The sequence below is a fragment of the Sarcophilus harrisii genome, chromosome 5, assembly GCF_902635505.1.
Source record: "Sarcophilus harrisii chromosome 5, mSarHar1.11, whole genome shotgun sequence".
In the NCBI taxonomy this organism is placed as follows: domain Eukaryota; kingdom Metazoa; phylum Chordata; class Mammalia; order Dasyuromorphia; family Dasyuridae; genus Sarcophilus; species Sarcophilus harrisii.
Window position 1 is genome coordinate 83,197,724 of NC_045430.1, and position 27,682 is coordinate 83,225,405.

Consider the following 27,682-nt stretch of genomic DNA (forward strand, 5'->3'; position numbering starts at 1 on the left):
CCTGCTTATTTAACTTTCCATCAGTTCTGTGTTTCCCATTTTTCTCTGAATGCTACAGCATGGTTATTTTCACAACAAAGTAATATGCCATTTTATGAATGTATTGCAAGTTGTTTGACTATTCTCCAACCAATGGGTCCATACTTTGTTTCTAGTTCTTCACTAGTACAAAAAGAAAAATGTTGTAATGAATACTTTTATAATATATGTAATATTTCTGTCTTTGCCCTTATATATACCTAATGGTGGGATCTAAGAGTCTTAACTCTTAAAAAGAATTTTGGTTATATAACAACATTTAGAGAGAAGAGAAAGATAAGTTCACCAGGAGTTCTACCTTTTAGAACTGGCTCCATGTGTTGTAGGAAGCATAAAATTATGATGTCAACAGGGTTAACCCTTCAAAAGACCCACGATTTGATTTTCTTGTAGTTCAGAGGTACATTAATGTCTTCAGTGAGTTGAAACATGAAAACATTTCCAAGTCTTTTGTTTTGCTTCTTTCTAGCTTTTGTGCTAGGATATACGTAATCACTATGAGTATGATTGCTTGCACAGAATCACTGTCAGAACCATTTGCTTTTTAGTATATCAGATTGGTAATAATACATCTTCCATATCTGTGGAAAGTGTTCTCTCACCAAAATTTGCAGCAGTTTCTGTAGAAATGTTATTTTTTTTTTAAAGGAGGAAAAAAAAAAAATCTCATTTTAGCTCTTAGTGATAGAGCCTGTTGCCATGGAGCTCTGGTTCAGATTGGCTGACCCAGGGCCAATGAGCAAATAGAACATAACACATCATCATTTAACCTTGCAGAATGTACTTATTCAGTGATATATGACATTAATACCAATGCCTTATATAGAACTGTGAAATGAAGTGCCCAAAAAATGGTGTAAGGTCCCTTTTTTACTCTCTTAAGATATACTGTTTAACATACACATGATAATGGGATGTCAGTTTATGTGATTTAGTAGGAGGAGAAAGGGACTGACAGGATTGTTAGGATATACCTACTGTAAATTTCTAAGGTTATGGTACCTATAATTCATCCTTGACACCTGGGATCTTTTTGTAGACTTAAAATTGATATCTCTTTAACAAATTTAGTGACTTTTCAGGTAGGTCAGGTAGCCTGGCAGGGCAGTATGAGCTCTCTTTATTTCCGAACCTGCCTTGCTTTACCTCTGTAACCTTAAAGCTGAGTCAAAAACTGCCAGTTTCCTTCTCCCTTGTTTTCTCCTTATCCTCCTCCAGCCTTGATCTTGTGGTTCTCTGCTAACTATGTGTGTACATCATGTCATTTGGCCTCTCAAGAGAGGAGACTTCCTGTTCTTTCTTCCCCATTTCCCTTTGGATATCCTTATCTCTTTACTTCATTAACTTCTTCATATTTAGATGGTGGGTTGTTTTTTGTTTTTTGGCAAGGCAGTTGGGTTGTTACTTTCCCAAGGTCACAAGATTATTTTTCCTAGTAAGTGTCAAGTGCCTGAGGCTGGATTTGAACTCCAGTCCTCCTGACTCCAGGGTTGGTGCTCTATCTATTTGCACCACCTACCTAGCTTCCCCTCCATATTTGTTGAATAAGTTGCTGGATTTTGACTATATTCATTGTTTATTTCTTATCACAGAAGTTCTAGATATTTGTCTCTTTCAACTTCCTTGCCATGCTGAGGGCCAAAAAAATCACTTAAGCCTGGAACCCAGAATAGAGTTCAGGGATAGAAATAAAGGTTTTTGCGGTCTTTAAAGTAAAAGCCCTGGGACTACATGAAATCACCAGAGGAGAGAATAGAGGGAAAAGATAGTTGAGAACAGAATGCAGGAGACCAGAGAGGAGGAAAAGCACACAAATGAAAATTTCCCCTTCTTGTTACATTCCCATTTATATTTGGGTTTTCTGAGAAGTGTTTTAAAAAAAAATTTTTATAATAGTACTTTTTTCCAATACATGTAAAGATAGTTTTTAATAATTTTTTGAGTTCCAAATTTTTCTCCATCCCTTCGTAAACAGCAAGCAATTTGATATAGTTTATATGTGTACAGTCATGCTAACGTGACAGTGGTTATGTTATGAAAGAAAATTGGGAGAAAAGGGAAAAATCACAAGAAACAAAAAACAACTCTCCAGAAAAGTGAACATAGTATACTTTAATTTACATTTAGATTCCATAGTCCTTTTTTTATAGATGTGGATGTCATTTCTCATCATGAGTCTTTTGGAATTGTCTTGAGTTATTGTATTACTAAGAGGAGATGATCATTGCATAATGTTGCTGTTACTGTATTCAATGTCCAAGAAATTATTTTTTCTTAAATCAAGAAGAATACCTATATTCAGGGGACTGAAGGAGGAGGAGCCAGCAAAGGAAGAGAAGGAGCAGACAAGAAATTGGAAGAGAACTAGAGGTTTCAGTGTCACTGAAGCCTGGAAGAAGGAAGGTTGTTTAACAACTTTATATTACCTTGAGAGGTCAAAAGGTAATGACATCAGAAAAACCCTGTATGTTCTTTCCTGTCTTTTAGTTCTTATCTAATGAATTATAGGACCAAAATGATCTTGGGAAGTCATCTCATCTATCTCCTTTGCTGAGAGACAGAATCTGTGTGGAAAGGGTCTTCAGGAATGTTAGTTAGTAGCCCACATTCTCCGAGTGGCAATACTTTTTCAAAATCTAACCTGTATCTATGTCTATAAAAGGGAACCATTAAATGTCTTTTTTGAGAAAAACCACTCCCACCCCCACCACTTTATAACTCAGTTAAGCCTTTGAATGTTGAGAAATAAGGGGCAGCTAGATGGCATGTGGATAGAACACTAGCCTTGGAGGCAGAAAATCCTGAGTTCAAATCCAGCCTCAGATACTTAATACTTTCTAGTTATGGATCCTGCTGGGTAAGCCACTTAACCCTAGTTGCCTTGCTGAGAAAGAGAAATATATTCTGTTTCTTAAAGGATGAAATCTATTTAATGTGTAGTGTGATTAACTGTCCCTTTCCTTAATGATTACATTGGGACTATATTGAAAAGAACAGGGGTTTGGGTGGGAGAAGGTAGTGTATAAATTTTATAGTAGTGGCAGAAAGCATCAAAATAGAAATCCCAACTCGTCCAGGTTATAAGCTCTGATCTCATCTGGCTCAGTTCACTTGTCTTTAGATCAGGTAGTTGTTGAGTGTAAGAATGGGTAGGAAAATTGTTGCTTTTAAAAGAGAGGTGAAAGTAATTCTGATCCTTTGGTACCAATAAAGCCTGGGAACTGAAGTGGTAATCTGAGGCCTTAATCAATATTGCTTGTTGAACTTCTGTCCCCTGTGTCTCTTCTTGTTTCTCCTTTCTTTCTCTAGTCTCTCTGGAAATTGTTTCTTTCTTGGCCCAGATAAGATGCCACAGCCTCCAAATTACCTTTTCTTATCCCTACTTCCCCAGGTAAAAGTGATCTCTCTCTTCTTACTGAAAATTATCCTAACCCTTTTGCCTTGACTTTTACACTTAACTTACATCCTAGTTGTGTGACTGCAGAGTTCTTGAGAATAGTTCTTCAACCCATATATCTTTGTATCAGTATCACACATAGTAGACAGTTTAAAAAATAATAGCCTTTTATTTTCAAAATATATGCAAAAGTAGTTTTCAACATTAACCCTTGTAAAACCTTGTGTTCCAAATTTTGCTTCCCCCAGACAGCAAGTAATCCAATACATCTTAAATATGTGTAATTCTTCTATACATGTTCCCACATTTATCATGCTGCACAATAAAAATCAAATAAAAAAGGAAAAAAATGAGAAAGAAGACAAAAAACAAACAAACAATAACAAAAATACGTGAAAATACTATGTTGTGATCCACATTCAGTCCCTACAGTTTTTTTTTTCTGGATGCAAATGGCTTTGTCCATCACAAGTCTATTTGAATTGGCCTGAATCACCTCAATGTTGAAAAGAACCACATCTATCAGAATTGATCATCACATAATCTTCATGTTGCTATGTGCAATATTTTCTTGGTTTTATTTACTTCACATAGTAGACTTAAAAAAAACCTTTCTTTTTGTTTGAATTCTAAAAATTCTCTCCCTCTCATCCTCCCTCATTGAGAAGGCAAGCAGTTTGGAATAAGTTATATGTGCAGTCATGTAAAACAAAAAATATTAGTCATATTGTGAAAGTACAGAAGCCCTCCTCTCCAGAAAAATTTAAAAGTATGCTTCTGTTAGCATTCAGAATCAATCAGTTCTTTCCTTATAGATGGATAGCATCTTTCTTTCTTTCTTTCTTTCTTTCTTTCTTTCTTTCTTTCTTTCTTTCTTTCTTTCTTTCTTTCTTTCTTTCTTTCTTTCTATGATAAATGGTGGGGTTTTTTTGTTTTTAATTAAGGCTTTTTATTTACAAAACATATGCATGGATAATTTTTCAACATTGACCTTTGCAAAGCCTTCTGTTGCAAATTACCCCCCCCCCTTCCCCTTACCTCCTCCCCTAGATGGCAGATAGTCTATACATGTTAAATATGTTAAAATATATGTTAAATCCAATATAGGTATGCATATTTATACAGTTATCTTGCTGCACAAGAAAAATCAGATCAAGAAGGGGAAAAAAAACTGGGAAAGAAAACAAAATGCAAGCAAACAAGAACAGAGAGAGTAAGAATGCTATGTTGTGTTCCATACTCATTTCACATGGTCCTCTCTCTGGGTGTAGATGGCTCTCTTTATCACTAAACAATTGGAACTGGTTTGAATCATCTCATTATTGAAGAGAGCCATATTCATCAAAATTGATCATCGTATAGTCTTCTTGTTGTCGTTTATAATGATCTCCTGGTTCCACTCATTCTTACAACACAACAGTATTGCATCCCATTCACATACCACAACTTGTTCAATCATTCTCCAGTTGATGATCATTCAGAAGAGAGCTGCTATGAATATTTTTTACATATAGACCCATTTCCTTTTTTTTTTTTTTAATCAATCTCTGGCATATAGACCTAGTAGTAATATTACTGGATCAAAGGAAATGTACTTTTATAGCCCTTTAGACATAATTCCAGATTGCTTTCCAAAATGGTTGGATTACTTCACAACTCCATTAATAGTGTTTTATGACCCACTTTTCCCGTGTTCCCTCCAACATTTGTTATTTTCCTTTTCTGTCATATAAGATGGTACCTCAGAGTTGTTTAAATTTGCACTTTTCTAATCATTAATAATTTAGAACATGTTTTCATATGATTATAAATTTTTGACTTTGTCTGAAAGCTACCTGTTCATATCCTTTGATCATTTATTATTTGTATTATATATAAGAATACAAATGACTTGTATTCTTATAAATTGGATTTCATTTTCTATAGATTTGAGAAATGAGGTCTTTATCAGAGAAATTATTGTAAACATTTTTTTCCAGTTAGTTACTGTGTATTTCCCTTGTTTATCCTCCTTTCATTCTATCCCTTCTTAAAAGTATTTTGTTTTTGACCAGTGCCTCTTCCAATTCACCCTCCTTTCTGTCCATCCTGTCTTTTCATATCTGTCTCCTCTCTTTTTTCCCTGAGGGTGAGATGTATTTCTATACCTAGGTGAGTGTATATATCATTCCCTCTTTGAGTCAATTTCAATGAGAGTAAGGTTTAAATATTGTTTGCTACTCTCCCCCTTTATTGTAAAAGTTGTTTCACACCTTTTATGTATAACAATTTATCCCATTGTGCCTTTCCCTTTTTCCTTCTCCCAGTGTATCCCTTTTTCTCACCCCTTAATTTTGTGTTTTTAGATATCATTCCATTATAATCAACTCACATCCATGTCCTCTTTTCCTATATACTTCTTACTTCTTCAGTGTTTCGTGCCTCCTTTATCAAACTGTTGATTATTTTTTTCTTGCATTACTTTCTTTTCCCAATTTTTCCTTTACCTTTCTTATTTGATTTTTGAAATTTTTTGAATTCTTCCAGGAATTCTTTTTTGCCTGAGATCAATTTACATTTTTCTTTGAGGCTTTGGATATAGATGTTTTGATTTTGTTGTCTTCTTCTGAATTTATGTTTTGATCCACCCTGTCATCATAGTAATTTTTTATGGTCAGGTTCTTTTTGTTGTTTGCTCTTTTTTCCCCCCTGCCTACTTCTTGACTTTAACTTTATGTTAAAGTTGACCTCTGCTCTCGGGGTGGAGGGGGCAGTGTTCCAAGTTTCGACTTTTGGTGCAGCTGTTTTCAGAGCTAGTAGCTAGTTCAGAGGGTCTGTAAGTTTTTCAGTTCTTCTTAAGTGTTAGGACCTAAGGAGAGACGTGTTCATTGCTCTTCTGGCCTGTTCTCTGGTCTGTGATAAACTGTAGTTCCATCCTGCAACTATGATCAGTTTTTCTAACCCTTTATAGCTCCTCTAGTGTATTAATGCTCCTTCTCTCCTTGGAATTGCCACCTGGAACTGCATAAGGGCATTATGACAGAGTCCTTTTTTCAGTGCAAGTGGAGAATCTCCTGTAACCTTCTTTTGACCAGTTGTCCAACTCCCTTTACCATTTGTGGGTTGAGAGTTCTCAGAGCCATCCAAGGTTCAGTTGCCCTCAAAGCTTGCTGCTGCTTTGCTGGAGTGCAGCCTGTGCTAGACTGTATTCCACTTTCATCCCAGTGAGACAGATCTTTCCTACCAACCTTCTAAGTTGTTTTGGGCTGGAAAATTGTTTTACTTTATCCTTTTGTTGATTCTGCTGCTCTAGAATTCGTTTTGAGGCATTATTTTAAAGTTGTTTGGAGGGGAATTTGGGAGAGCTCTGGCAAGTCCCTGCCTTTTTATTGGTGCCTTTTTAAACATCATTTCTCCCTTATCTGTACCTCTCTTCTCATCCAGAGAACCATTTTGTAAAACAAATAACATTTTAAAAAGAAAATAAAATTGAAAAAGAAGAGAAAAGTAGAACTATTCAATACATTGAATAGTCTGAAACTATATGTATTGTGAAACTTCCATCAGCAAAGAAGTAGAATGAGAATATCTTCTCATATCTCTTTTTTGGAAACATGTTTGTCCTTTGTACTTTTACAACATAAATATTTGGTTATTTTTTTGGTTATTCTTACATTTATATTGTAATCATTTTGTGTACATTTCCTTGACTGTACTTACATTATTCTGTATCAGTCTATATAAATCTTCTCTTGCCTCTCTATGTTCATCACATTCATAAATTTTTAGCATAGTAATAATTACATTTGTGTACTACAATTTGTTTAGCAATTTCCCAGCTGAGGTTCTCTATCTTATTTCAAATTCTTTGCCATCACAAAAAGTATTGCTATAAATAGTTTGGCATGTATAGAACTTTCCAATGACCTTCTGAGGGTATAAAACTAGTAGTGGAATCTCTTGAGTCAAAGAATATGGACATTTTAGCCAATTTATTTGCATAATTCTAAACTGCTTTTCAGAATGATTGTCAGAGCTTCATTAAGTATGAAATAGTGTGTCTTAGCTTCATACCACTTCTCCAACTATGACTTTTTTGTCTCAAAGTCAAGAAACACTCATATAATATGCTTACAATGTTCTCCTCCAAGAAAATAAAGGACAACTTAAAAAGCTTGAGGAAAATTCAAAGCTCTTGATTGGGTCATGTAAGTATAATAAATATACTACCAAAGATAATTTACAGCTTTAAAACTATTCCAATCAAATTATCAAATGTATATTTTACACAACTCAGTAAAATAACAAAAGTTCTTTTGGGAAAATAAAAGATCTATAACATTAGGGAGAATAGAATAAGAGGAAGGGATAAAGGGAGAATAGTACTCACTTTAAAACTTATAAAGTAGCAATATTTAAAACAATTCGACATTAGTTAGAAAACAGAGAAATAAATCAGTGGAACAGATTATATAAATGAAAATGAGAAATAATGGAATTAAGCCATGTTTTATAATCTGGAAAACATAAATTCCTAGAAAAGCTCTATTTGATAAAACTGCTGAAAGACTGGAAAAAAGTTTCACTGAAATTAGACACAGACCAACAACTTACACTATATGCTACAATAAATTCTACTAGGATTCATGACTTTAATATTAAAGAAGAGTAGTTTTCACAGATAAGAGTAGGACTTGTATTTTCTCTCTCTCTCTCCTTCCTTTCTTCCTTCCTTCCTTCATTCCTTCCTTTCTTCCTTCCTGCCTGCCTGTCTACCTTCCTTCCTTCTTTTCCTTCCTTTCTTTTCTTAACTTTCTTTCCTTTCCTTCCTTTCTTAACTTTTTATTGACAGAACCCATACCAGGGTAATTTTTTTTACAACATTATCCCTTGCACTCACTTCTGTTCCGATTATTCCCCTCCTTCCCTCCACCCCCTCCCCCAGATGGCAAGCAGTCCTATACATGTTAAAGAGGTTACAGTATATCTTAGATACAATATATGTGTGCAGAACCGAACAGTTCTCTTGTTGCACAGGAAGAATTGGATTCATAAGGTAAAAAAAGATCCAGGAAGAAAAACAAAAATGCAAACAGTTTACATTCATTTCCCAATGTTCTTTCTTTTGGTGTAGCTGCTTCTGTCTATCCTTGATCAATTGAAACTGAGTTAGATCTCTTTGTCGAAGAAATCCACTTAGGAATTGTATTCTTAACCAAACCAGAGGTAAAGGTAAATTACCAAATTTAAAATTGATAACTTTGTTTATATTGAAAATGAAAAACTTCTGCCCAAACAAAATTAATGTATCTAGCATAAGAGGATAACTTTATATCAAATTCATTTTGGTAAAAATAAATAATTAAGTATCTAAAATATTTAAACAACTGACATAATATATAGCCATGCCCCAACAGATTAGCAGTCTGAGATTATGAACAATTATCAAAAGAATTGTCGATCAATAATCATACAAAAGAATGTTCTCTTCTCCCTATAGTGTTTCAGTAAGTAGGTTGATCTTTTGTTGTTGTTTATTTCCATTATTTAACAATTTTTCAATCCCTAAATCATGATAGCTCTCTTCTCTCCATGGTGCTACCAATCCCCACCTTAAACCCAGATAACAGGCATAAATTAATGATTTTACTGACCTCTATTTTGCTTATGAAAACTTGGGGATTTGTGGAATTATATGAGTAAGACATCATCAGTCTCTCAGTCATTAAAAGTCTGTAAATCGTTTTTTAAAAATATACCCACAAAACAATACTTATAATTTTACAATTCTGGACACACTGTTGCTTGCTATGTTATGCTCTGATCTATTTATTTATTTTTATATATTTATTATCTATTAAATATATTATCTATTTAATTATTTTTAAATTCTGTTCTTTCTATTTTCAACCCACTTCTCTCCTTTCACTCACTCTTCAGCTCCTTGTAATCTGATTTCTGGCTTCATCACTCACCTGAAGCCACTTTCCCTAATATTTTTAGTGTTCATTTAATTAGCAAATCCTATGGCCTTTTCTCAGTCTTCATTTTTCTTAACTATTCTGCAGCATTTGACATTGTGGACCAGCTTTTTCCCTTAGATATTTTCTCCCTTCTGTGTTTCTTTCTTGGTTTTCCACCTAGTTTATTGATTCTTCTCAGCATTCTTTTCTGAATCATTATAGTTATTCCTTTCTTTGACTATGAGTTTGCCCCTAGACTCTATAATGGATCTTCCTTTTCTTTCTACTCTCTTAGGACATTAGCAGCAGCTCCTTTGAGTTCTTATCCATCTAGGTGCTGCGCCCTCTCTCCCCTCCCCCCCCCCCCCCCCCCCCCCCCCCCCATTTTAGAGATACAGTCCTGGCCTCTTTCTTGAGCTCCATTTGTAGGATTGCTGACTGATTGACAATTGGATGATTCAAACGGCCTTTAGACATCTTTAACAAAGAAAGCCTAAAACATAATTCATTATCCTTTCCCCAGTTTTTCTGAGTTCTGCCTTTCTTTCTAGTTTTTATATTTCTATTGAAGATACCACCATTCTTAAATTCACCCAAGTTTGCCACTTGAAATCATCCTTAACTCCTTACTTTCCTTTACCACACTTGTCAAGTCTTCTTGATTCTACCTCTACAACAGCTCTCATGTCTGTTTCCTTGACTGTGTTCTGAGGGTTTGAAGAGAGAAAAGAGAAGGAAATGTGAAGTAGAAAGGTGAAAGAAGATGGTGAAATTTGCAATTTTTCATAATTGAGAGGCATGAGAAAAATAGATAAAGCATGGAGGAAGGAATGGGTGGAGATTGGGCATTAACCGAACTTTACTTTTAACTGAAACAAAGGAAGCCTGAACATGCACAGAAACACACAAACAAAATTTTGTCTAGAAATATATCAAACTCAACATGGAAAACAGGGAGTAGGTGGGTGGAGTTGCATGAAGAGGAAGGATAATACTGGAGAGCAAATAGAAGCAAAACACACATTCTGGTTCTGAAGGGAAAATTAAAAGGGAAAAAATAAAAAAACTAGGACATAAGTGAGTTCCTTAGATTGCCTCTGTGGTATGTGAATGCAATGGAATGTTAATGTACCATAAGAAATGACAAGAGACAAATTTCAGAGAATTTTAGGTAGTGTGGGCTACTGAATTGAAGTAGAACAGTTTATATATGGAAAGCAACATTGTAAAGAAAAACAACTTCAAAAACTTAAAAAGAATTCTGAGCAATGTAATGACCAACTATGTTTCTAGAAGACCAATAATGAAACATCTTGCTCAACTCTTGACAGATGATGGAAAAGGGTCCAAAAGGAGATTATATTGTGATTATGGCTACTATCTGGAATAGGTTTGCATGGCTATGTTTATTTATTATAAGAGTTGTAACAACTATTATTGTTGTAACAACAACTATTGTATCAGTTTTTAATGGGGTTAGAGAGGGGAGGTGAAGGAGATTATCAATAATGACACCAATAGAAGAAGACCATTGAAATTTTTTAAAATGAGCAGTAGTGACCCAAAGGAAATTCAATACAAAATTCAGACAAGCAGGAGTTTTGAAAAGAACATATGGAATTTGTCACAACTTCCAAAAAGAAAGTACAACTAATGTGAAATGGAGATTCATGTTTTCATATGTAATCCTCTTTGTGTTTTGTGTATAAAGAAATGTTCAAGAGTATTTTGGTGTTCAGAATTTAAAAAAATTTTTTTTGACCTCCTTTCTCTAATCACATTGCTATTATCCCTCTTCTGGAATATTGCAATAATCTAATGAATCTCCCTGCTCCAAGTCTTTTTCTTCAGTCCATACTTTATTGGGCTGTCATAGTGATATTCCTAAAGCACAATTGTGCCATTTCACTTGCCTAAGTGCCTTGTGGCTTCTTATTAACTCTAGAATCATATACAAACTCCTCTGTTTGGGATTTAAAGCCCTTCACAACCTGCCTGTAGCTACCCTAATTATATGTTACTTGCATTCATATACTCATTGGTCCAGCCAAACTGGATTTCTTGCTATTTCTTAATCATATTATATATCTCAGTGCCTTTGCCCATGCTTGTTTTCTGTGCCTTGAATGCACTCCCTCTTCTCCTCAACATTATAGAATTCCTAGTTTTGTTCAACACTTAGTTCAAAAGTTACCACTTACCTCTTTACTAGTATTTCCCCCTGGAATTATCATGTATTTACTTTGTGTGTCTTTATGTGTATATATGTTGTTTGCCCTTATTTAAAATAAGGTCATTGGGAACATCTACTGTATTATTTTTTATCTTTGAGGCCCCAATTCCTTCATACCTTACATGTAAGTGATGTTTAATAAATTGTTCTTGATTGATTGATTTGTTGTGCTGAATTATTGCAATAGGACTGCAGAGAAAATTTTCTTTACTTCAGAGAAATGATAAATACTATGATATACCTATGATATTGATTAATATGAAAAGAATAGGGGAGGATTCTGGGAAAATGGTGGTGTAAATCAGTAAATTTCAAGGTCTCCAAATTTGTGCCTCAGGGCAAATATAGACTGGTGAAAAATCAAGAAGACTTGGGGTAGGAGTCCTGCTGAAGATCTAAAGAAAAACCCCAAGCCAGGGGTTAACCCGTGTGAAGTGTAAACACCTCCAGGCTAATTCCATAGAAACACCAAATGGGGACCCTGGGGCTAGTTGGGTTTGGCTGGAGCCTCAACAGGGAACACAGAAACTTTCACCTCCCTTGAGGGAGTCAGAGATTCTGAGTCTGGGAAAATTGAGTGAACCTCAGCTGATTTAAGAAGGCCAGGCCCAGCTGTGCTATAGAGACATAGCCCTGGGTAAGAAGGAATCAGCATACCCTGTAAGTACAGCAGCAGTGGGGCAGAATGCTGCTGACTGTGGGCACTTGCTGGAAGGGTAGAGCTTTTGGTTTGGGGTTCCAGATCAAAGGGTAGAGCTGAAGTGGAAGGTAGAGAACCATTCCCCTACCCTACTATTAGAAGTGCTTACACTAATAATTTTTCATTCATTTAAAAAAAAAAAAAAAAGCTGTCAGAAGGAAGAACCCAACCATAGAAACTTAAGATAGGAATAGAGTAGACTGGGGTTCATCTTCAGAAGAGGTTTATAGAAAAACTCAAAAAAGAATTTAAAAATCAAATAAGAAACATCGAGAAAACTTTAAAAAATAAAAACCATTCAAGAAAAACAAGATTATGAAAAAATGTTAATCAACTAGAAAAAGTGATACGAAGTCTTAAAGATGAAAATAACTCTTTGAAAGTTAGAAAGTTAGAATTGGGCAAGGGGAAACCAGTGAAGCAATAAGAGACTAAGAAATAACAAGACAATATAAAAAAATAGAATGTGAAACATCATATGAGAAAAACAGCAGACCTGGAGATTAAGAAAAGATCAAGAAGAGAAAATATAATTGGATTACTTGGAAAATGTGACTAAGAAAAAAAACCTGGACACAATAATGTAAGAAATAATCCAAGAAAATTGTCTTGGAGTGATAAAACATCTTGAGGAAGTAGAAATAGGAAAAAAAAATCCACCAATCACCATCTTAAAGAGATACTTTGTGAAAAATATAGGAATATTATTGCCAAATTTTGAAACCTTCAGATCAAAGAGAAAATTTAAAAGAAACAAGAAAAATAAATTCACATGTGCTGGAGCCACAATTAGAACTGTACAGTACTTATCAGCACCCACAATAAAAGACCATAGATCTTGGAATCATATATATTGACAATCAAAAGGACTAGCCCTGTGGCCAAAAATATAATATCCAGCAAAATTATTTATAATATTGAGTGAAAAAAAATGGATGCTCAACAAACTTGCAGATTTTCAGGACTTTATTTCTTTCCTTTAAAAAAAAATAATAGCTTTTTATTCTTCAAAATACATGCAAATATAGTTTTCAACATTCACCCTTGCAAAACCTTGTGTTCCATATTTTTCTCCCTCCATATCACCTTCCTATTTCTCTAGTCAGCAAATAATCCAATATAGGTTAAATGTGTAATTCTTCTAGACATTTCCACATTCATCATGCTGTAATCAGAACAAAAAGGGGGAAAAATGAGAAGGAAAAAAACCAAGCAAACAACAACAAAGGTGAAAATTCTCTATTGTGATCCATATTCAGACCTCATAGTCTTCTCTCTGGGTGCCTGCTGTAACCTGCTTACTTAATTAACCATAGCTTAACAGTATAGAGAGGTATGGGGGGAGGGGGAGAATGGGGAAAAAATAAAAGTATGAAGGTACATAATAAAGAACATAAGAACAACCTACAAGGAAGTAAAGAAAAGATGGACACTCATGAATATAATTTCTTCTACTATTATATATCCTTTCTTGAACCAGTAATTTATTGTTATATATTGTTATATATTCCCCCACTCCCTCTACTATTCTCCTGAGCGCATAACAATGTTCTGTTTTGTCTTGTTTTGCTTTGCTTTTCTGTTTTTTTTTTTTCTTCAATAAAATAAACTAAAAAAAGAAAAAAGTAGGAGGGATTGGACTTAAATACACTGTGAAATTTATATTAGCTACAAAGAGCATCCTGACCGTGCTATGAAAGATGAGGTTAGTGATGTATTCTTCTCTTAAACGATTTGTGTTAGTACAATCTTTGAAAAGGATAGGAAAATAGATGGTCTTTAAGTTCCCTTCCTGGGATTCCCTGTGATTGTATGGTGTTTTTTTCTTATTCTGAGATTCCATGAATGAATCAATAGGAATAACAGTATGGAAAAAAACTATCTCGGGTACTCTTATTTATGAAGGTAAGTGAAGATTTGATCCCCTTTTGCTAAAGGAAGTGAAAAATGCAATTTTGTCCAGCAGTGCAGGCAGCCTGTCAGAAACTGTAGTAAAGCTCAACAGACGTGACAGTTCATTAAGTAGTGTACCTGCAGTTCTCATTTTAAGGCAAGTATAGCCATAGCAGATATTAAGCAAAGAAAGTAGGTACATTTCCAGACATTTTAATGGAGTTGCTTCCTCTTCATTCTTTCCTGAAAAATTGCTATGGATAGAAACCAGTACCTATGGACTTTTCTTACAAGTTAGTGACTTATTTGCAGCTACAGAGAAGGATGTTTTTGTTGTAATTTGAAATTGGAACCTTTAACATCAGTTGAATGAGTGCTAATGAAGTCTATTTTGGTTGATTCCTATAGATCTCAAGGGATTGGCATATGTTCCAACTGACCATTTTCTTTTAGTACTTTATATTCCAATACATTGCTCCCTAATATATACATATATAAATTCCTTTTCAGCGCTTTGAAGTGAAGGAGGACCCAAAAGGAGCTTAACCTTTTTCAGTTTTTTCCTAAAGTCACATAACCAATGGGCTAAACAGAAATTATCTCTCTGGGTAATATTTCTTGGTCCTCTTGTGTTCTATTTCTAGAATTAAGGGCTACATGTGAATGGGTTTTGGGGGTTTAGTTTTTATATCCTACTTCACTGCTTCCTTTTTAACATGGTGACTAATTGGGAACTTGGTCTGAAAAAATTATATTAAGGTATAAGGCCTAGCTTGTAGCTCATTTAGTACAATAGGGCAGAGGAGTTTTCTTGTTTTGGTTTTTTGTTTTTTCAGCATCAAGCAATTATTCTTGTCTTCCTCTTGGTACTCTCTCCATATGGTATATATATAGACTTAAGCAAACAATTCCAGACCATCCCTACTGTCCCTGAGAGTCTCCTGTGTAATATCCTTTTGGCTCAGTGCCTAGAAAGTTGCTTATAAAGGATAGAATAGGAGGATACATAATCTCATTCTGCTCTGGAATGCATTTACCTTGGCAGACCAGAAATTTATAGGGAATATGCAGCAGTTTCTCTGACTAAAGATTGCTATATCTTGGCTCCTGATCATCTACCTGCTTATCATCCCATCTTCTGGCCCCAGCAGTCTGGCAGTCCCTTGTGAGCAGCTTTGAGCTGCTGAGTGTCCTCAGGAGACATTCTGCTTTAGAAATTGTCCTGCTTTCCTGACTGAAGTGTTAAATGTGCACGAAGTAGGATGCAATAGGCACATATATAGGTCCTCATGGGAGCTTCATAGCTATGCATTATTTTTGTTGTGGTTGGGGTTATTTAGTCTCATTCTCCTCCTATAATTGCTCTTCTCCATTCCGTTTCCTTTTCCTCCATAACAGTCCATAAAATTTGAAAATAATTTCTCTGTGTTTTTATCCTTCCTTTAGTTTTCCTTTTTCTAAAGAAATACCTTTTGAATTATAACTATTCCCTAGGTACAGTTTTAAGGTGTAACTTTCATTTTTGTTCTAATACTAAGAGAACTATCTGTATTTTTAAAGAATTCTTATCTACTAGGGATAAGGTGGAACTGTAGAAAAGAAAGTTCTAAATTTAAAATGGTTTTATTTGTTTTGCATTGATTAGCATAGGATAACCATGCTTAACAAGATGAGATTTCTGACTAGGATAGCCATTAAGGAGATAATTGATTGCAGTCTGTTTCCTGGTCTCTGTAGACAACCTCCTAGATTCTATTTTTTGTGTTTCTTTTCTTAAGCGTAATTTGTGTTCGAGGTCCCTTAGTATTCTTAGTAAATTTGATGGATGCCTACTAACTTATATAAGCTTTCCTAAAATTACATTATTTTTTTATTGCTTCCTTCTCAAGACTGATTATTCCTGTTTGGAGTTGTGCAGTTTGGCCGAGGGTGGGGTGGGAAGGGGGGGTGGACAACCAGTAGTTCTTTGGAAATAATTATCTGTAATCCCAAAAATAGGTAGAGCCACTTAGTCTTTCTGTTGCTCATGAGAAGAAAGGCAAGAGGAACTCTTTAAAGCTTGAGTTGTAGTTGATGGCTATAGTTTTCTTTTTTGGAGGGGGGAGTAGAGCTAGAAGAAAGGACTAAACAAAATGCAACTTACATGACAGGGTAGACATCAATCTCCCAGACAACTTGATTTAAATTTTTTTCTTGGCACTTTGAGAAATTTAGGCATACATCATAGTGTCATACCGGGCATTTGGATTGTTGATCCTCCCCTGGATCATGGGGAAAGAGGAACATGAGATTTCCATGCTTATTTGATGGTTTAATTACAGAAAAATGGTTGCTTTGTGTTTTTTCTCACTGACTTCAGTTTTGAAACAGCAATCTAAGAAAAAGAGATTTTTGGAATGAGGAAACATGATTGCTGTTTTCAAATATCTAGTTAACTGCTGTTAAAAAAAAAAAAAAAAGAAGGCAATAGACTAGTTTTTTTGTTGCTCCAGAAAGTTAGAAGTAGAACTCGTGGGTAAAAATTAAAGGTAGATAGATGTATTTAAGAAAAGATTTGACCATCTTTAACAAATACCATTAGAATGGAATGACATCTAAGGTTTCTTTCAAATCTTAGGTTTTATTCTTTTAAGATACGTTTATTGATCATCTTGCTAGATAACAGAAGGGGAATGAAAAAATGAGTTAAATGTGGTACCTGACACATAAAGTACTCAATATTTAATAGAAAAAATATGTATACAAGCAAGTTTAACAAAAGAATTGGAGTAAACAGAGATGGAATGACATCTAAGGTTTCTTTCAAATCTTAAGTTTATTCTTTTAAGATATGTATATTGATCATCTTGCTAGATAACAGAAGGGGAATGCAAAAATGAGTTAAATGTGGTACCTGACACATAAAGTACTCAATATTTAATAGAAAAAATATGTATACAAAAAAGTTTAACAAAAGAATTGAGTAAACAGAGCTGGGTGATACACAGTGCTCTGATTCTTTATTTTTGTTAAGGTTGCTTGACTGAAGAAAACTAGGGAAAAATTTTTACAACCAGTGTTTCTGACAACTTATTCTAAATTATTCTAATTAATCAATTCTATTTTTGTTGTTGTTGATTCCATTTATTATTATTATTCTATTAATTAATTCTAAATTATATAGAGAACTGACTCAAATTTATAAGAATACAAGTCATTCCCCAGTTGATAAGTGGTCAAAGAATATGGCAGACAATTTTCAAATGAAAAAATTAAAACCATCTATAATCTTTTAAGAGATGCTCTAAATCACTCTTAATTAGAGAAGTGCAAATTAAGACAACTCTTAAGGTACTACCTTATATCTGTCTGATTGGCTAAGATAACAGGAAAAGATAATTATAAATGTTAGAAGAAATGTGGGGAAAATGGAATACTAACACATTGTTAGTGAAGTTGTGAATTGATCCAGCCATTCTGGAGAGCAATTTGGAACTATATCCAAAGTACTATCAAACTGTGCATACCTCTTGATTCAGCAGTATACCATTACTCGGTCTGTAGCCCAAAGAAATCATAAAACAGGGAAAAAGACTCATGTGTGCAAAAATGTTTTTAGCAGCTTTTTTTTTTTTTTTTTTTTTTTTTTTGTAGTGGCAAAGAATTGGAAATTGAGCCGACGCCCATTAGTTGGGGAATGGCTGAATTAATTATAGTATATGAATGTAATGGAATATTCTTGTTCTATGAGAAATTAACAGACTGATTTCAGAAAATCCTGGAAAGACTTAAATGAACTGATGCTAAGGGGAGTGAACAAAACTAGGAGAACATCATATATAGTAATAGCAAGATTATGTGATGATTAATTATGATAGACTTTAGCTCTTCTCTGCAATACAGTGATCCCAAACAATTCCATGAGACTTGGGATGGAAAATGCTATCTGCATTCAGAGGGAAAACTATAGAGAATGAATGTGAATTGAAGCATACTATTTTCACCTTTTTATTTTTGTTTGCTTTCTCGTGTTTTTTTCTCTTTTGTTCTGATTTTTCTTGCACAATATGACAAATACAGTGATATGTTAAAAATGATTCTGCTTGTTAATCTGTGTCAGATTTCTTGTTGCCTTGCAGAGGTGGGAAGTAAGGATGGGAAGGAGAAAAAATTTGGAACTCAATCTTATAAAAATGAGTATTGAGAACTTGTCTTTACATGTAATTAGAAAAAATACTGTCAAAGAAGAAAAAGAAGTAGCTCAGTTAAGGACTCTAATTGATGGCATGAATTCCATGTTTTATTAGTTCTTAAAATTTAGAGCACCAGTCAGTTTGTAATGAGGTTAGCATTTCTTGTACATCCGCCTGTAAGATAGCAATGCTGGCTTCCTTATAATTACTGGTCCCTGTGAGATGTATGAGATGAGTCACTTTGGGGCAGCAAAGTATATCCTCCTCCTCAAAGGGAGCAGGGCAGGTGGAGTGACCCTGTCCAGATGCTGCAGTTCTTGCTTGAGGGCAGCAGTAGTCTGGGAATGTCTTCATGAGAAAAAACACAGGAAGCTATATGAGCCTGTACTTTGTGTTCAGAAGAAAGGAGACACCAAAAAATGAAATGCAGATCTGCACAGAATTTTTCTCATATCTTTGCTTTTTTTGTATTTGCTCTTCCTATAGGTGTCTCTAGACGCTGCTATACTCTTTTGAAGATGTCTAACAGTAACACTACTCAAGAGACCCTGGAAATAATGAAAGAATCAGAAAAAAAGCTGGTGGAAGAGTCTGTAAGCAAGAATAAGTTTGTATCCAAGTCACCAAGTAAGGAAGAGATTGAGAAGGAGGGTGAGGATACTAGTGTTCGGCAGGAGACACAGGTAAGGGACAAGGAAAACTTATACCATAGTTTTTCATTGTAAGGGTCCCTTTTAGATGATGGAAGAATCTCTAGGTATTTGGTGACACTTAAGGTCAAATATCTCAAACTTTCCTGTTTTATATTTCAGTTTCACTTGCTTCCAAAGGCTCTTCCTTTTAAAATAAGAAGATCCATACAGAAATTTGTAAAGAGAGCAAAACACAATTTCTGATCCCAGAATCTTGGTATAAGTATGAGGCTTAATTACTGTCATCTAAATTGTATGTCTGTTACTAATCATATTTTAATATACTTCAGATTTTTCAGAAGAGAAAAAGAAAAATAGAATCACAAGCATGTGATAGGACAAGTCATAAAACGTTGTAGTCATTAAAATCTTGCAACCAAAACTGTGCATCTGTCTTAGAGCACAGTGTTAAAATTCATATCCTGGTCGTGTTAAAGCAATCAGCATTTACTGGATCAAAAATAGGCTCTGAAATTGCCACTTGGTGTAGGTGATTGAGCAGTGTTTCACACCTTGGTTGCCATGTTGTTTTCTACCCAAATCCAGTTTGTAGAGAGAAGGCAGTCTATGACCAGACAATACTTCTCCCTTTAAGATTTGTTTTTCTTCCACTAATTTAATTAGTCTTAGAACCAGTTCCAGCCTAACCTGCCAGTTCTTCTGTTCCCCTACAAAGAGTAATCCTAGATTTCAGCATAAATATTCCTTTAATCAGCTTGGCCTCCAATTCTTCAGTTTCCTCATCTCCCAAGACCTGCATTGTCATCCCTCAGTCAAGCACAAGGATCACTACATTTTGATCTTATCGTTGATTACAAGTGTTGTATTTTCATATTCAAGAATTCTGAAAATGTACTTAGACCATAACCTATTATCATTTCCTGTCATCCTCTGTCTACATTATTCCTAATCCTGTTATCCTCAACATGATCTTAAATCACTCAATATCTCAGTAGCCTTTAGGTTTCTCTTTCCTCTCTTCCCCAGTTGAGAAGAAGAGACTTTTGCTCCCCAAATATTCTACACCAACTCCTTATTCTCCTAGGAATTTACTTCATAATTTAATGGGAAAATAGAGGCTATATTGACAGTGAACTTTTTGTCTCCTCTAAATCTCCTCTTGCTGTCATCTCCCATTTTATTCTCCTCCAGTATTTGATTAAGTGATACTTTTCCTCACCTAAGCCAGTCCATCTATTTGCATCCTTGATCTCAGCCTCTTCTTTCACTCTTTTTAATATGTGTCATCCTCTTCTCATTGATTCTCTCTCTTTTCAAGCCACCACACTCCCCTGCCTGACCATTCCTCAATCTCCTCTGCTTGATCCATAACCAGATTTTGCTCCCTAGGAGTCTTGGGCCTTTTCTGTTTTCCTTCTGTGCTATTTTCCTTGGTGATTTCACCAATTACCAAGGATTTCATTACCATTTCTAGGCCAATGATTCTCACATACACCAATATTCCTCTAGCCTCTCAGCTGAATTCCAGTCTCATATCTCCAACTGTCCTTCTGATACCTCTGACTAGAAGTTCAATAGACTTCTTAAACTCTACATGTTTGAAAAGGGACTCTTTCCCCTTAAACTCTTCCCCACTGTCCTCTCTATTAGGATAGAGGGCAATACCATATTCCCAATTCCTCATGCTCATAGTCATCCTTGACTCCTTGTTCTCTGTTGCGATAGCCTGTTAATTTCACTTTTGCAATATCTCTGCAACATGTCCCCTTTTATTTTCTGATCTGTCACTATCCTTATATAGGATCCTTGTCAGCTTATATTTTTGGACTATTCCAGTAGTCTACAAATAAATTTGCCCATTCCAAACCATCTTCTATTCTACCCCCAAAGTAATTTTCCTACTCAGATTCCCCTGGAGTGTCACCTCCAACTCCAGTGGCTCCCATATTACCTCTAGGATTAAATACAAAATCCTCTTTTTGGAATTGAAAGCCTCTTCTTAACTTTAAACTTCCTTCCTCTCTTTCAGTCTTCTTATACTTTATTCCTTGAAATGTACTCTTTGATCCAGTGATACTGGCATCCTTGCTGTTCCTTGAACAAGACAGTCCATCTCTCAGCTCCAGGGATTTTCTCTGTCTGTCCAAATGCTTAAAATTTTCTCACTCCTCATTTCTACCAGCTGACCTCCCTTGCTCCATTTTAAATCCTAGCTAAAATCCCATCTTTTACCAGAAGTTTTTCCCAACACCTTTTAATACTAGTCCCTTCCCTCTATTTTTATCCCGTGTATATGTCTTGTTTGTACATACTTGTTTGTTTATTGTCTCTCCCATTAGATTTTGAGCTATCTACTCACTATCTACTGTCTCACTTTGTATCCCCAGTGCTTACTACAGTACCTGGAACATAGTAGATGCTTAATATATGTGTGTTGAATGGCTGACTGAATCTCTTCTTATGTTTTGGCTTTTCCCCTAATAACTGCAAACATGCCAAGATTTTACCTATCCATAAAAATCTCCTATTGTCTTGTTAAGAATATATCTTTTTTTCCCTTTCACAGCCATACTTATGGAAAAAATTCTTTATCTATATATTCTTTTCTAACTTCTCAACTCCTTGCAACTCCTTTTAGCCTCATTATGCACCTGAAATTGTTCCAAAATTACTAGTGTTCATTTACATTTAATGGCTTTTTTTCAGTCTTTATCCTTTACTACTCTCTTTCTCTGGGTACTTTTCTCTTTCCTAGATTTTTGTGACTACTCTCTTTTTTTCACTTATAATATTTTATTTTTTCCAATTACGTGTGGAGATAGTTTTTAACATTTACTTTTATAAGACTTTGAGTTCCAATTTTTTTTCTCTATCCTTTCCCTCCTCCCTCTCCAAGGCAAAAAGAAATCTGATATAGGTTTACATGTAAACATATTTCCATTTTAGTCATGTTATGAAAGAAAAGTCAAAACAAAAGGGAAAAACCACAAGAAAGAAAAAAAAGTGAAATAGCATGCTTCCATCTGAATTCAGTTGCCATAGTTCTTTCTCTGGATGCAGATGGCATTTTTCTTCCCAAGTTTGTTGGAATTGTCTTGGATCACTGAATTGCTGAGAAAAGCTAAGTCTGTCATGGTTGATTATCACACAGTCTTGCTTGTAACTGTGTACAATGTCCTTCTGATTCTGTTCACTTCACTTAGCATCTGTTCATGTAAGTCTTTCCAGGCTTTTCTGGAATCTATCTACTCATCATTTCTTATAGAACAATGATATTCCATTATATTCATATACCATAACTTATTCAGCCATTTCTCAATTGATGGTCATCCACTCAATTTCTAGTTCCTTGCTACCACAATAAGAACTGCCACAAACATTTTTAATGTAGACCCCTTTTTTTAATGATCTCTTTGGACTACAGACTAAATAGTGGTATATTGCTGGATCAAAGGGTATGCACAGTTTTCTAACCCTTTGGGCATAGTTCCAAATTGCTCTTCAGAATGGCTGGATCATGGTTCAACCCAAAATGCATCAGTGTCCCAGTTTTCCCATATCTCCTCCAACATTTATTATTATCTTTTCCTATCATTTAAGCTAATCTGATAGGTATGAGGTAGTACCTCAGAGTTGGTGTTTTCTTCTCAATTGTAGTTTATTTTTCCAAATACATGTATTATTTTCAAAAATGTGAATATGAATGTTTTCAACATTCATTTTTAAAAGATTTTGCGTCCCAAATTTTTCTCCCTCTCCCCTTTATCTCCTACTCCCCAAGACAGCATGCAGTCTGATATAGGTTAAATGTCCAAGCCTTTTATATATATTTCCATATTTATCATGTTCCCAAGTCTATTGGAATTGTCTTGAATCACTGCATTGCTGAGAAGAGGCAGGTCCATCACAGTTGATCATCACCTAATGTTGCTGATGCTGTGTACAATGTTCTCCTGGTTTTATTTGCTTCCCTCAGTATCAGTTCATATAAGTCTTTCCAAGATTTTCTGAAATCCTGAAATCTTGCCTATTCATCATTTCTTATAGAACAGTAATATTCCATTATTGTTCTATAAGAAATGACCAGCAAGATGAATACAGAGAAGCTTGGAGAGAATTACATGAACTGATGCTAAGTGAAATGAGCAGAACCAAGAGATCATTATATATATCAACAACGATACTGTATGAAGATGCAATTTGATAGAAGCGGATTTCTTTGACAAAGAGACCTAATTCAGTTTCAGTTGGTCTATGATGGACAGAAGCAGCTACACCCAAAGGAAAAAAAAAACACTGGGAAATGAATGTAAACTGTTTGCATTTTTGTTTTTCTTCCCGGGTTACTTCTACCTTCTGAATCCAATTCTCCCTGTGCAACAAGAAAACTGTTTGGATCTGCACACATACATTGTATCTAGGATATACTAGGACATATTCAACATATATAGGACTGCTTGCCATCCTAGGGGAGGGGGGGTGGAGGGTGGGAGGGAATAATCGGATCAGAAGTGAGTGCAAGGGATAATGTTGTAAAAAAAAATTACCCAGGCATGGATTCTGTCAATAAAAAGTTACTATAATTAAAAAAAAAAAAAAAGAACAGTAATATTCCATTACACTAATATACCATAAGTAATTCAGCCAACTGATGGGCATTCACTTAATTTCAGTTCTTGCCATTACAAAAAGAGCTACTACAAACATTTTTGCACATATATATTCTTTTCTTTTATGATCTCTTTGGGATACAGATCCAATAGTGGCATTGTTTGATCAAAGGGTATGTACAGTTTGATAGCCCTTTGGTCATAATTCCAAACTGCTCTCCAGAATGGTTGGATCTGTTCACAGTTCCATCAACAACATATCAGTGTCCCAGTTTTCCCACATCCCCTCCAACATTTATTATTATCTTTTTTTGTCATCTTAGCCAATCTTAGAGGTGTGAAGTGGTACCTCAGAGTTGTCTTAATTTGTATTTCTCTAACTAATAGTGATTTAGAGCATTTCTTCAAAAGGCTATAGATGGCTTTAATTTTTTCATCTGAAAATTGTGTGCTCGTATTCTTTGACCATTTATCAATTGGGTAATGACTTGTATTCTTATAAATTTGAATCATTTCTCTGTATATTTTAGAAATGAGGCCTTTATCAGAAATATTGACTATAAAAATTATTTCTTAGCTTTCTGCTTCTCTTCTAATCTTAGCTACATTGGTTTTGTTTGTGCAGAATCTTTTTGGTTTAATGTAATCAAAATTATCCATTTTGCATTTCATAATGCTTTCTATTTTTGTTTGGTCATAGATTCCTCCTTTCTCTAAAGATTTGACAAGTAAACTTTCCCTGTTCACTTAATTTGTTTATAGTATCGTCCTTTATGTCTCAATCATGAACATGACTACTCTTTCTTAGTTATTCTCCTGTCTGACTGATCCTTCTTGGAATTCTGAATCATTGTTGATATTCTTCCATTCAACTGTGAGTAAGCTCCTAGTCTCTGTCTTTTACCTTCTCTTCTCTCTTTCTACTCTTTCAGGGATCTTATGTGCTCTTATGGGTTCATCTCTACACAGATGACCCATATCTAGTAAATCCAGTACTGGTCTCTTTTTTGAACTCCAATCCTATGAATCACTGACTGATTATTGGATATTTCAAAGCAGATGTCCTGTAGACATCTCTAACTCAAGAAGTCCAAAACTGAACTCATTATTTTTGACTGAACCTTTCCCTCCATCCTACTTTTTTTCCTTCTAATTTTTTTATTCTGAATATGATTCATTCTTAAATTTCAAAGGTTCTCAACCTTGGAATCATCCATGACTCTTCACTTTCCCCTATCCCTTTTAGCTTATTGGTTGTTATATCTTGTTGTTTTTACTTCCATAACATTTCTCATCTGTTCTCTTGTATTTCCTCATCTGGCTATCAACTTTAAATTCAAGGCCTTATCACTCTTTTTCTGGATTATTGAAATAGTCTTTTAATGGATCTTCCCTCCCCAGTCCATATATCAGAGTGCTTAATTAAGCCCAGTGCTTCCTGTTATCTCTAGAATCACAAACTTCTCTGCTTATTAAGCCTTTCAAAACCTTTCCAAAAAGTCCAAACAGCCTAATTATACATTACTCCTTTTCATGTATTAATTGATCCAGCCAAATTGGGCTTCTTGCTATTTCTCAATGATATTATATATACTTTCAGTGCTTTTGTCCATGTTTATTTCCGATGCCTAGACTGTACTCCCTCCTTCCTTCTGCATTGTAGAACCTCTAATTTCTTTCAAAGCTTAGTTCAACAGCTGCCCCTTTCCCCATTTACTAGTGTTTCCTTTCTGGAATTACCTTTTTATCCACTTTATATGTCCTTACTTGTGCTTGTGTTGTTTCCCCAACTTAAGATAAGCTTCTTGAGGTCAGGGGCTGTTTTAGTTTTGTCTTTGTAGCCCCAATGCTTTAAATCAAGCCTGACATACAAGTGTTTAATAAATTCTTCTTGATTGATTGGCCAAGCCCAACCCCAAATAGCCATTTCCTATATTACCTGTGAGAGATGTTAGTCTTTATAATAAAGAGAGCAAGCATTTTTACTAAATGCTAATACTGTTTAAAATTAAGAAAAAGGGAGGGATGTAGTCTGACTTCTTGAAGTACCAAGATTGTCTACAGAAGCATAATTTCTATGGATATTTATAAAAGACTTAAATTTGTCCTTGAAGCATTTTGTTTTCTGTATGTATAAAACAAAACAATTTATATTTATAATCAACCAACTGATACTTGAAAAAGAGTACATGCTATTTCACAAGTGTTCATTCACTTTTTTCTGGAAGACTTCAGGTGAGAGGATTCTATCTAAAAACCTAAGAGGCCACCAGATGACACAGTGGATAGAGTGCTAGTCAAGAGTATCTGAGGTCGGAGCTAGGCTCAGGCACTTTAACTATGGGACAAGTGCTTTGCATTGGATAAAGCACTATATAAATTATGGTAGCTTTTATTATTGTTGTCTTCTTCATAGGCACCCTATTTTACTGTTGAATAGGCCTAATTATGTCTCTTTATATCAAACCTAACTTTGCCTCTTTACAGCTTCTTTCCCATAGTCTTTTTTCCTGTCTATTTGAGTTAAGCAGAATAATAAATACTTTTTTCATGTGACAGTACTTTAAATACTTAAAGAACTGCTCTTAGGTCTCCCCTTTGTATTCTCCTCTCTAGATTAAAAATTCTCAATTCTCATCTGCTTCTCATGTGACATGAACTTGAAGTCCTTCACAATCCTTTTTGCAGTATTGGAAACTGGAAGATTACTGGTTTCCTGCCTAAAATGTGGTTCCTGGGGCAAATTGAATGTTCAAGGTGTAATCTGACTTTTTTTTTTTTTTTTTTGCTAAGGCAGTTGGAGTTAAGTGACTTGCCCAGGGTCACACAGCTAGGAAGTGTTAAGTGTCTGAGGTCAGATTTGAACTCAGGTCCCCGACTTCAGGACTGGTGCTCTATCCACTATGCCACCTAGCTGCCCGTGATCTGACTTCTTTATTCATGTGAATTGTATCTCTCTTATTGCAGTCTAAAATGCTAAAATGCAGTCTGCTGTATTATTGTTGTCTCATATTGAGTTTACAGGCTACTGACACCCTGATCTTTTTCTAGTTACATCTCTCCCATATTATTAAGTTGATGAAGACTTTATATATTCCCTGATGGTATTACTTGGCATGGGCCAGGTCCCTCTACAGACTCTTCATTCTATTCTCCCTTTGTCTTCCTTCCCCTGTCTTATTGTTCTCTGTTCCTTCTCTCCTCTCAGACTATGGTAATAATAACATATTCCATGTCAGTAAATATTCACCTGTTCTTCTAGTGACTGACTTCAGATACCATTAATGAATCATGAATCCTTAAGATACATAAGCAATATGCTTAATTCTGTTATAACATATTATGGTCAAAGATGTAATTAGATTAGCTCTAATGATAAGTTATTTTTTCCCCAAGAGGTCATTATAAATAATGCTAAATTTTATTATGTGGGCTAAGAAGCAAGCATTGGGGGGTAGAGTTTGTATAGTCTTTTTCTTAGAAAATCTATTTTTTACATAATAATACACATAAGCAGATACTGTAGTGTTCCTCACTCAACTTCAGTAGGAACTACTCTCCTTACTGTTGTGGAAGCTGCAGAAACTTTTCTATCAACACAGTTTTCATTGCTTCTTGAGGGAACCAATACCTTTGAAGACCTTATCACTACCCTTATGGGCCTGCATTGCTGTTGGAGCCATTGCTTATGGGAACTTTCCATAAACATTGGAACCTTTGTGGGAGCAGCCCATCTCTTTTCTCTTGACAGCCTTTAGGGGAGCCACTATGGTGTAAAAAGTGAAGAATGGGGTAACATTTCTCAGCTCTTGAACTCTTGGAGATGTTTTTGGCATCTCTAATGTGGAATAGTATCATTGTTTCTATGGAAAAATACATTTTGAGCTTTAATCATTGATAGGTTGGGATCTACATAACCAAGCCAATACTTTTGTGAACTCTTGAAAGATGAATCCTATTTTAAATGACCTACTCAAAGTAATACAATCCCATATTTAGAAAGAGAATATAGAAGATCAAATGATCAGTTTTGATTATATGAA

General features: G+C 35.0%; 1 protein-coding gene across 12 annotated transcripts in view; it reads left to right on the forward strand.

The window, feature by feature from the left end:
- The window catches only part of R3HDM2 (R3H domain containing 2), a 156,169-nt gene that overhangs the window by 78,298 nt on the left and 50,189 nt on the right, over window positions 1-27,682 (forward strand). For 4 of the 12 annotated variants that reach the window (XM_031941111.1, XM_031941112.1, XM_031941114.1 and 1 more), the window contains one exon: window positions 18,863-19,059. In XM_031941111.1, coding sequence (XP_031796971.1) covers window positions 18,895-19,059 — 165 coding nt within the window. In that variant the 5' untranslated portion in view covers window positions 18,863-18,894. Of the gene's footprint in view, window positions 1-2,205; window positions 2,482-18,862; window positions 19,060-27,682 lie in introns of those variants that run through there. The other 8 variants (XM_031941104.1, XM_031941107.1, XM_031941103.1 and 5 more) reach the window with 7 other exon arrangements.